Here is an 11,687-nt window from a genome sequence, read left to right on the forward strand (position 1 = left end):
AGGGGGGGGGGGACACAATGAGCAAAATTAAAAATGGCTGTAGGCATAATCTGCATAATTACATGAGCGACATTAATAACCCTACAACTAAATGATTTGCTCCAAAAAAGGAATAAAATCATTTGGTATGAGACCTTTAAGCAGTTAGAGATTTGGCTGAATTAACTGTAATACATGCAAATGGCACTGTTTATGAATTATGCTGGAAAATGAATGCAAATCTTGTAAGACTGCGAAACTGAAGTGTTAGTGTAATGTTACAATCCTTTGACATCTCTCAACTGAAGCTCAAGGCATTGGCTGATATTGTGGGCCAGAAGGTGGCAGTAGTCATGCATTTTTAGGGAAGGAGCATTGATAGTGGCTTTTATGATGCTAGAATGTGCTGTAGTAAATACAGACCACTCTCTTTGAATGACTGCTCAAAAGTAGTAGTTCTAAGCTATGAAGAGTTTTGCACTAAATTATGTTTAGTTGACTTTTGATTGCTAAAGGAAAGTTGACATTGTCATTATTTTTTAACTCTTATTCCATACCTTCATGCTGACGTTTTTGTAATTGTGAAAGTACACTTATTTTAAAAAGAATACTATATGTATGTATGTATGTATGTATATATATATATATATATATATATTTGCATGTTAATTGCAAATGAAATTGTATTATATTTTTCATTTATATTAAAAGCTACGTATTAGCAGAAATGTATTCTCATTTTTTGACCCACTTAAGTAGGATTTAAGTACATTCGTATATGTAATTTCATAATCACCCCCACTTTTTTCGAAATATTGTTAAGTGTCCTGCCAACAAGCAGTTAAGATCATTAAAATGTTCTTTAATATCATTTTTACTGAAATTTGTGTCATATATATATTTGTAATTACACATTTGAAATGATAAAGTTGCAACATATAATTTAAATAACTTTGTGTATTGAATAACTCTGCATTTAAAATTATAATTGAGTACCTTACATATGAATTAGTATGTTAGTCAACGCATCAAAATAAGTGTACTTCTTTAACGATTATTTAAAAATATAACTTTTAATTTAAAAATGTGTTCGACAATTGCTTTATTTCCTTAATGTTATATAATCTGCAAGTATAGTTGCAGATTAAATATATTTAAAAAAATACTTTTAAGATTGAAGTGCACATTCAATAAAATGAAATGTACTTTTACAAGATAGTATGAATGATTTGTATTGAATGAGCGAATATTGATTTAAAATTCAGAAAGTTTCTCACACAAAACTATGAAAAACTATGACTTCCGAAGGAATTGAAATAGAGCTCGTGAGTCATAACGGACTGCTTTTATGGAGTTTTTATAGCCTGTGGTTGCTAAACTTGTATGGAAAAAAAGCAGCATATTGAAAACAATAACAGCAATGTGGATCTGTGAGGGTGAATAAATAATTGCAGAATTGTAATGTGAATTGTCCCTTTAAAGGTGGGGTAAGCGATTTCTGGTAGCTAATGTTGATATTTCAAATTACCAAAACAAACACGCCCCTACCCCAAAAGGGTCTCGCCCCTATTTTGATAGCTCCGCCCCACACATACGTACGCAACCCAGGCAACGATTAGTTCTGTGAAACAAAGCTAAACCAATGTTACACCGTGTCTACACCGGTGTCTACACCGTGTCTACACTGGTGCGGCGCGACAAAATACTATAGAACTCATTATAATCAGTTATTACACGGGTCTTACTTCTTGCCTTATTGCCTTAAGCCTTCTTTTGTTAATTATCTCTATTTTGTTTTTTATCGGCCATCTCTATCTTTCTGTCGCTCTGCTAATGTCCGTCCCGTGCACTGAACGCTCTCTCCTCCACATCATGAGTAGACACGCCCCTTACTGCTGATTGGCTACAAGTTTGTTTTGCTATTCGGCCCGAATCAGTTTTCTAAAGCGTTTTTTGAAAAATCGCTTACCCCACCCACCTTTAAGCGAGTGCACTTTAGCAGGTCATTGACTTTCCTCTTCAATCGTGTAATAGATGCTGGAGGTTTCCTTAGAGTATAGACATCGTGCAAATAAATGCACAGTCAAGGCGTTTAAAGGATGAGTTCATTATGCATTGATTTTTGCTCTGGTCTAAACAGCATGTTATGCTGATGTACAGGTCATGTGGCATGCCGGTCTGTGTCAGTGGTGTAAATTAGGTGTGAATTAGATTGAACTGGTTTTAAGCGAAGGAAGTGAGGACAGGAAGAGAAAGCGACTGAATATTACTTTTTCTTCACACTTTTCCTTTATAATTTCGCACCGCTCTCCTCATTTCCTTTCCCTCCCTCCCCTCATCTCTCTCTCTGTGCCTCTTTGTCTCTGCACCCTCCTCCCCTCACTGAACCCTCACATTGCAAACTTACACTCGTACCTCTGACTCTTCTGTGTGGGGAGACTCGGACTCCGAGTGGTGAAGCTCAGCCTCCCAGGCTGGATTTGCAGCGGAACTGGAGCGCAGCGCCACGTGGGTGCCTCGGGCTCCCGTGCCGGCGGCGGGAGCAAACCGGAGCGAGGAGGAGTTTGGCGCGGGGTCAGGAGAGTCAGGCAGGTGGCATGAGCAGGAGCAGGAGCAAGGGGTCGCCGTGAGCACCATGTGGGAAACGGAGGGTCTGCAGACGTTCGGCATCGTGGTGGTCGTGTGCGCTTCGCTCAAACTGCTTCATCTGCTGGGGCTTATCAGCTTCTCTGAGGGTAAGAGAGAGAGAGAGAGACGGGCTTCGGTTCGAGAGTTTGTGCAGCGCAGATGTTTTCTGATGTCCTGTCAGAATGACAAATATCTAATTAAGTAATTGTTCGGACGTTTTAAATGAGTGGGAATATATGGATGCTCAAGGAAAGGCAGATGAAAGGATTGTGGATGCAGTAGAAAGATAGCTTTGGAGACAATTTGTAAGTGTTTATGTGAAGCTGTCAGGATTCGTGTGTCTTTTAAGATCTAAATGGACATGCATTAGATTTGAACTATAGGCTTAAAGAAAAAGAAATGGCAGATTAATGGAATAATCTGTGACACTTTGCAATAAGGTTTCATTTGTTAACATTAGTGAGCTCTATTAGATAAGATGAACTAACAATAAAAATACATCTAAAGCATGCATTCCTTTTAGTTCATGTAAATTTTTGCATTTATTAATACATTATTAAAATCAAAAGTTATTAGTTATCAGAAAGTATTTAATGGACTTGAGCTAACATGAACTAAAAATGAACAGTTGCATTTTTATTGACTAATGTTAACAAAGATTCATAAATACTGTAACGAATTGCTCGTTGGTTAATGTTGATCGGGTCTTATTGTAAAGTGTTACTGAATAATCATTAAACCATAATAATTATAAAAATAAAACGGACACCGACATGTCTGATTAAAAGTTGACCTGCTCAGCAGTTCTCATGCTTACTATTTTTCAATAATATTAATTTTCAGTGCAGTCATCCAGCATTTGAACACATTTATAATGCATATCATTTAGCAGACACTTCGATGCAAAGCGACTTACAAATGTGGAATACAACAAGTGATTCATTTTTGTAGTATTGTAGTTTTTTGTTTGTTTTTTACTTCAAAGGTTACACATATAAATCATTGTGTTACTGGTTAATTGTGAAATTTACTAGCAATTTCCGATTGCATGAAAACATGAAGCTATTTTTTTTTTCAGTGTGCAATGAAACACTTATAGGATAGTTGGTTAGTTTTTCCCTGAATAAAAACCAGTCATCATTTACTACATGCTCTTTCCTATAAAACACTGAATAGGATAGCGTATAACTTTCTCATACATCAACATTCAAATCTGGTGCGCTTATGACAAGAGAGAGAGGTTCTCTCTTTGGATAACAATGCAAACCTGCTCACTGAAGGAGAAAAACTGAGCATAAACTTCATCAAAACAGGAAATTCAAATGTGCACAATCTGAAAATCTTCATAGAGGACTGGCAGAAAATGTACAGTCATCACTGGATGGCATCAAAATATGAGGTTTTAGATGTAATGGCGATTGAGTGCAACCTGGATGAACCAGTGTTGAGATATTTTGCTATTAAAATGATCGTGCCAGAAGAATAGCGTGAGAACTTTATTACTTCTGGTCTCTCAGTATCATGTCACTGACCGTTTATGACATTTTACGCAAATGCAGTAAGTTTTTAGCACTTTCTGACATTTCGGTGGACAAGAATCTTTTGGAAAAAGCTTAGAAACTCTAGTATGGAGAATTTATTGATCTATTTTACAAAATAATGCAGTCATACAATGATGAAAAACAGAAATCAAAGACTAGCAACATCATGGTTGCACACACGTTTATTTATGTAAGAAAAAAATAGCGAAATATTTTATTTTGAAATATTTTACAAAATATTTAAATATTTAATTTCATTTTTTATTTAAAAATGTATTGTTATTATTTTTTTTTTTTTCAAAAGTACCCACTCAGGAAAACACCTGCACAGTTGCATGCACACATTTCTTTCTTTCTTTAAGAAAAATGATTTTGTAAAAATGTTTTAGATTTTTTATTTCATTTTTTATTTAAAAATGCATATTGTTAAATATATTGCTAAATAGCCACTAAGTAAAACACATGCAGAGTTGCATGCACATGTTTGTTTGTTTGTTTTGTGATGTTTTATTTGTTTGTGTGTTTATTTATTTATTTTTTATTATTTAGTTGCCCAAGATAAACTGCACAAGATTGAAAAAGAATAGCATTTGTTACTTTATTACGTCTGCTCTCTCTGTATCATCCCAGTGAACTTTTATTATGGTTTATGCATTTGAAGTAAGTTTTTAGTGCTTTTCAGCGTGGACAAGCAACTTTTGGAGAATGCTTATAAACAATAGTTTGGGTTGTTTCGAAACGAAAACGCTATTTTCAAATGCACCCAGATGAATGTAGACGTATAGAGATTTACAGAGTCATCCTTCACACTATGATATCTTGCTGTTCCATTACAATGGGAGTCTTCAGACATCAGATCAGAGGCCAGAGATCATTACTCTCTCTTGTTCTGCTGATTAAATGCACCTCTGCGAGCGCAGACTCCGTCCAACAATTGTACGCCCTGCAATCCAAACCCAGTTTGCTTTTAAAATGCTTCATTTTCCAGGTTGTATTTTTCCGTGTCTCTGTGGGTTCATTTCAATGGCTCATTTACTGTCAGTATTAGAGCTAATAGGATGTCAGCTGAACAATGGATCTTATTACCGGAGTGTTTCTTTTCGTTTATGAAATGTCAAACACTTTAGCATTTTAGGATTATATCACACTGTCTATCTAATGCCATTCTAAATGCCAACATCTTTTTCTTTGCTTAGTCTGAAAGACGGACTTCCTTGCCTCTGTGACATAGATGATATTTGCATTGACCCCAATCACAGACAGCTAGTCTCAGTAAATGATCTCAGTTATGAGCTCACAGGTGTCACTGAGCCAAGATCAGGGCTCACTTGAACATTAAGGCTATTAGTGCTGTGAAACAATAGCACAGACGACAAGAGATCGCATCTAATCAGTGTGTCGGTGAAGATAAATGCTGTCCGGTTGACCTGCACTCACATTGGTGCGCACACACACACACACACACACACACACACACTTCACGAGAGTGACTCAGGGACTCATAAAGATCCCGTGTCAAATTAACAGCGGCGCCAAACATTAACACAGAGAACATTGCAGCCGCGGCAGTGCGGTGCTCTCACTTGTGGCCTTTGTCTCTGACATGTCTTTGTTAGAGATTTAAAGGCTTGTAACAGAGGTCTGTGGATGAAATTAAGTTCAGAGGGACAAGGATCTGTGATAATAATCTGTCAGGTTTAAAAAATGAATTAATGTTTTTTTTTTGTATGTATTCATTTGTAAATTTTTAAACATTTGTTTGTTTTTGTTTATTTATTTAGCCCACACAGTAATCAAAAACAAGAAAAACACCTACACAATTTTTATTTTATTTATTTATTTATTTATTTATTTATTTATGTATTAAAACGTATTTATGTATTTATTTATTTACAAAATACAGCTTTCATATAATGATGAAAAGCAGGAGTCCTTGCCCCCTCAGTAATCGAAGACTAGCAAAACACCTAGACATTTATTTTATTTATTTAACAAAAAATATTTACATTTTTAATGACAATTATATTTTTAAATAAAAAATTATTTAAAAAAATAATGTTTCTAAATATTTTGCTGAATTTTGCGTGAGTGCATGCATATGTTATTTATTTATTCATTCATTTATTTACTCCACACAGTAATCAAAGACTAGCAAAACATACATTTTTTCATTTATTTATTAATAAAAAAATTATTGATTCATTTATTTATTTTACAAAATACTACTTTCATATAATGATGGAAAACAGGAGTGCTTATTCCCTCTGTTATTGTATACTAGCAAAACACCTACATGTTTGCACACATTATTTCTTTATTTAAAAATATATATTTGCAATTTGCAAAAAATTGTTTTTTGCTAAATTTAGCTAAATACTGAGTAATCAAAACAAAACACCTACATGGTTGCACACACACTTTTATTTAAAAACTACAGTACATTATTGAATTGTATTCATTCATTCATTTATTAATTTAGCTAAATACTGCTTTCATAAAATGATGAAAAATAGGAGTGCTTATATATAATCGAAGCACAATACCAGCACATTTGGACACACACCTCACCTCACAATCTTGATTGGCAGTCCTTCAATTGAGATTTGTTCTCCTGCAGACAGCAGAAGTCAAATAAAAGTGCAGTGCTCTTCAAATATCTCTGAACTCTCAAACTTCAGAACGTGCTTCATCTCTGTTTTACCCTCCATCTCTTGAGAGCTGGATAAAAGCAGAAGGTTATGACTCTGGTTTAGTGCTTGTGTTCCCAGAGTTTGAGTGTTGAACAGCTGGCATGTATTTGTTGTGAATATAGGCACCTTTGTGGCTACAGATACTCAAACTGAACTGCACATCAAGGTTTTATATGATTTTTTAAATGTCCTAATTAAGATGCAGGACATCATGATAATGTTCTGTTTGCTGTTGCTTTAAAAGTCTGTGATCTGAGTTCATGCCACCGCTACTTGCATCATATTTTGTTTTTTTGCATGATTAAGTCGGGTCTGATCCCAGTGCAGGGAATTTCTGTCAGTCGGTGGCTCTGATTCAGCACATATACTGTTGAAGCTTGGATCCAAGATGCTATTTTTCAAGTCAGTCAAATCTCAAATCTCAAGTCACGATCAAAACTCGACTTGTGCCTCAGGTTACAAGGTTGCAGTTCAGCCAAGACATGTCAAGTTTTGAATTTAAGACTCCAAAGGGTTTGCTGTAATGTTGATTTAAATGTTAATGCATTGCCTTTATTTAAATGTATTATGCTGGTGACAAATGTGTTTTGGCTCAAGCCATAACAAGTAAACAATACAGCAAGCATGTGCCAAACTTCCCATATGAAAGCAGCAGAGCTCGTTCAGTCCCAGTATCTCCTCATGGCCTGTGAATATTTGAGAGTGTGTTAATGTGTGCCAGAACTCACCTGTGTGTTGGCAAGACGCAAGGTAACCATTATCAGCAGAGCACATGCAATGACATGTTCAGCTGGAAACATAAGCTTATTAACCTGCTTGAGTACTATAGCCATGAAAACAAGGGCGAATTTGACAGTCTTTGTTCACGTGACATACTTACCAATAGACACTTAATTGCTTTTTGCAATGAATCTCAGACTCAGTCTTGCAGCAGAGCTGCTTCTACATCAGCTGTCTAATGAAGAAACAAAAGAGTCGAGCAATTAATGATGTGTGTATGAGAGAGATAAATGTATTCATTTATTATTCATTTATTCATATAAAGTGTTTATTGTCTATATAATATGCAACATATATATTATGTAGAATTTTGTTAACATTACCTTGAGTTCTATATGAACAACTTTTTCTGGCCAAGTTAAAGGAATAGTTCAACCAAAAATGACATCACACAAACAACACTTGCTCACCATTGGATCCTCTGCAGTGAATGGGTGCCGTCAGAATCAGAGTCCAAACAGTTGATAAAAACATCACAAGAATCCACAAGTAATCCATACATCTTAACATCTTGTAAGAAGACAAATTACTTTCTTGAAAGAAACAATTCCATAATAAATTCATTTATAACTTCAAATTGTTGATTCCAACTAAAATATGAGTCCTCTATCTATAATATTGCTTATCTCTGGTGAGAAAAATCATATTGTCTGAATCAGGAGAGAAATATTCACAGATCAAGCACTGTTTTGAAGCGAAAACAGTTCGAAAACAAATACATGGGTGGATTTTGATGTGAGAGGACAACAGGAGATGGACTTTTTCACTGCAGGAAGCAATATTATGTATTATGGACTCTATATTTTGGCCAGAAGTGACGGTTTAAAGATAAAACATCTTAATGGTGCATTTGTTTCTTTTGCTTCACAAGACTCGCGTGGAGTATCTGTGAATAATTGTGATGTTTTTATCAGTGTTTGGACTCTCATTCTGACGGCACCCATTCACTGCAGAGGATCCATTGGTGAGTAAGTGATGCAATGCTACATTTATCCAAATCTGAGGAAGAAACAAACTCTATATCTACATCTTGGATGGCCTGAGTGTGGATTTGGGTGAACTATTCCTTTAAGCCGGCATGTACTTCATGCTTTATGGTGAAAGTTTAGCTTGTAAGCTTTGAAACTAGTTAGAAGGAAATGGCAAAAAGTCAAATGTGTGCTTATTTTGAGTATGATGCATAAAATGAATAGTCAGAATGGGTGACTGAGCATTTTTGTGGTGCATAGCAAAAAGGGAAGGAAACTACGTACTCACAAACTGACAACAAAATTACCAGTTATTAAAATCCATTTTAATTTCAAATGATTATTGTTTATCCTATATTAAGATAGCTGAAAGTAGACAGAACAATAAATGCAAACTGAAAGAAGACAGACGAAGCCAGCACCTGTAGGGTGTGTGAATGGCCTGAGAATTGACACTGTATTTAGAGGCCTGACCTTTTCTCTTAAGTACCTATATAGTGATCATTCTCTTAGATGTCTCAGTCAGAAAAGACTACAGAGCTGTAAACAGGAGGATGTTTCATGACATCTCAGTTCTCAGTGCTTAGTTACAATTACAAATATGTAATTACAAATATATTTAAATAAATGGCATACAAGTTTAAATAGAAATGGCATTAAAGAATATTTTAGTTTACCATATGTGCCTTTACATGTTAAACATATTTCAAAGACAATAGAAGTATTTATAAAATGACTGTAATTCCTACACTGTAAAAAAAAAATCTGTGACATTTACGGTAAAATACCGGCAGCTGTGGAAAAAATATGGTAGCAACATTTTAGGTTTTACAGACTTAACTTAAATTCACAATAAAATACCGTATTTCATTAACTGATGTAATGTTAATAAACCAATATATTGAAGTGTTAATATCTGTTTTGAACCATTGTAATGCACTGATAACCACCCATTAATTTAACAACATTAGACGTAATATGTACACCCTAATGTACACAACTGATAAGAAAAAAACTAAGAAGAAACATGTTATTTCTAGCATTTTTACAGTCTTTTACTGTTAAAATCACAATAATTTTTTACAGTGTACTAAAGTGGGTCAAAAACATTCCTTTCAGTTCAGTTTAGCTAATTGCATTTAATATAAATTTAAACTATAAAACATTAAATGTTATAAGTGTCGGAAAACAATGCATATACTGTTTTATGCTGTTTGTATTTATATATATATATATATATATATATATATGTATATATGCTCATCATTTTTAAATTACATTTGTATAAATGCCTTTTGAAAAAGAAAGGTTCATATTTGTAATAACACTCATTTGCCAAGTCTTTTCTTCTTTTGTAGATCTGGTTGATGAGTCTAAACCTCATATTCAGTTAATAATTTATTATTTTTTAGCAAACACTTATGATGTGGGAAGCTTCATTAAAAGACTAAGCAATTAGTGATATTGTGTCTCATACATTTTTTTTCTCTTCTTAAATCCCATTTTCACTTCATAGCTTTGAAGACGAAGCGGTGCACGCGGATGATTACAGATGCGAGGCTTTCTGCCCGTAATTCATTATTTTTCATCAAAACAATACTGGCAAATATCCACTATCAGCATTTCATGACTTTAATTAATGAACTAAATGCGGAGAAATTATGCCAACTAATCCTGCACCAGCGTACTTTATGATTATTCATAACAGGAAGATGTTTGTTTTAGATGTTTGTTTAGCTCTAACTAAACTTCTTGCATCTCCATTTAAAGTTGCAGAGGAAAAGCGCGTCTTAATTTTATCTCAGGTAAATCTCAGGAGCTTCCTGTATCTGCAGGTGAAGCTTGAAAGTGCTGACCTCGTCTTGTTAGTGGCGGCTTCATTAAACGGGGTGTCACCAGCTTCACACGTCCTATCTTAAATGATAGATGAGCTACAAGAGACTATCTGCGGCGTAAAGACAAGCTGATAACGTATTTGATCACAGACAAAGAGATCGCTGATAGTAAAGTGCACCTCATTCATCCGCTCCCCGACTCGACACGATTTCAACAATTGTATCCGCTCAGAACATACACAAAATAACCTTTTCCTTCATAATTGCTTATCAGGATTTTACAGTGAGGAGCACATAAATCATATTGTCACACTTGAAGCGGCACCAAGAGAGCAAACTCTTTAATTAAAGCATGTTCACCAGTATGTAGAGCTAGATGGGGAAATAGTGCTGGCGGTCTTTCGGTTATCAGGGGATTGGCTGTAACTGTGGGGCCAATTGTAAGGCTAATTATCTGCTCTAATAAATCAATACGGTTTTTATTCGGGGTAACAAAATATCACTTTAAACATTATATTCTTTAATTAATGTCACAGGACAAGTCTAAAATAAAGAGCTGGAAGATAAAACTACAGTGACTCGACATTCTTTAAATTGCTAATGGTTCACTTAGGTGTGACTGCTTATTTAAAAATTTTTATAATGGTGAGCTAAAGCATACAATCCTAAATTAATCGCAACAGCATTGTGCAATACCTGTATATATATATTAGTGCTGTCAAACGATTAATCGCGATTAATCGCATCCAAAATAAAAGTTTTTGTTTACATAATAAATGTGTGGGTACTGTGTATATTTATTATGTATATATAAATACACACACATGCATGTATATATTTCAGAAAAATATGTTATGTTTATACATTTAAAATATTTATATATAATATCAATTATATTAATAGAAATGTATACATGGAAATATTTTCAAAATATATACTGTATGTGTGTGTATTTATATATACATAATAAATATAGACAGTATACACGCAAATATTATGTAAACAAAAACTTTTATTTTGGATGCGATTAATCGCGATTAATCATTTGACAGCACTAATATATATATATATATATATATATATATATGTGTGTGTGTGTGTGTGTGTGTGTGAGACCCTGGACCACAAAACCAGTCATAAAGGCCAATTTGTTGAAATTGAGATGTATGCATCATCTGAAAGATGAATAAATAAGCTTTCCGTTGATTGATGGTTTGTTAGGATAGGACAATATTTGGCCGAGATACAGCTATTTGAAAATCTGGA

At 34.4% G+C, this 11,687-nt stretch overlaps 1 protein-coding gene across 3 annotated transcripts in view; it reads left to right on the plus strand.

The window, feature by feature from the left end:
* LOC107740400 (Kv channel-interacting protein 4-like) overlaps positions 1-11,687 on the plus strand; it is a 167,893-nt gene that overhangs the window by 121,603 nt on the left and 34,603 nt on the right. Inside the window, exon 1 of one of the 3 annotated variants that reach the window (XM_016552998.1) lies at positions 2,533-2,714. The exons of the other annotated variants lie outside the window; for them this stretch is intronic. Within the exon in view, the coding sequence (XP_016408484.1) occupies positions 2,615-2,714 (100 nt within the window). The 5' untranslated portion in view covers positions 2,533-2,614. Of the gene's footprint in view, positions 1-2,532; positions 2,715-11,687 lie in introns of those variants that run through there. 3 annotated transcript variants of the gene reach the window in all.

This window comes from Sinocyclocheilus rhinocerous, unplaced genomic scaffold (genome assembly GCF_001515625.1).
Source record: "Sinocyclocheilus rhinocerous isolate Xijiao unplaced genomic scaffold, SAMN03320098_v1.1 scaffold2146, whole genome shotgun sequence".
NCBI classification, from domain to species: domain Eukaryota; kingdom Metazoa; phylum Chordata; class Actinopteri; order Cypriniformes; family Cyprinidae; genus Sinocyclocheilus; species Sinocyclocheilus rhinocerous.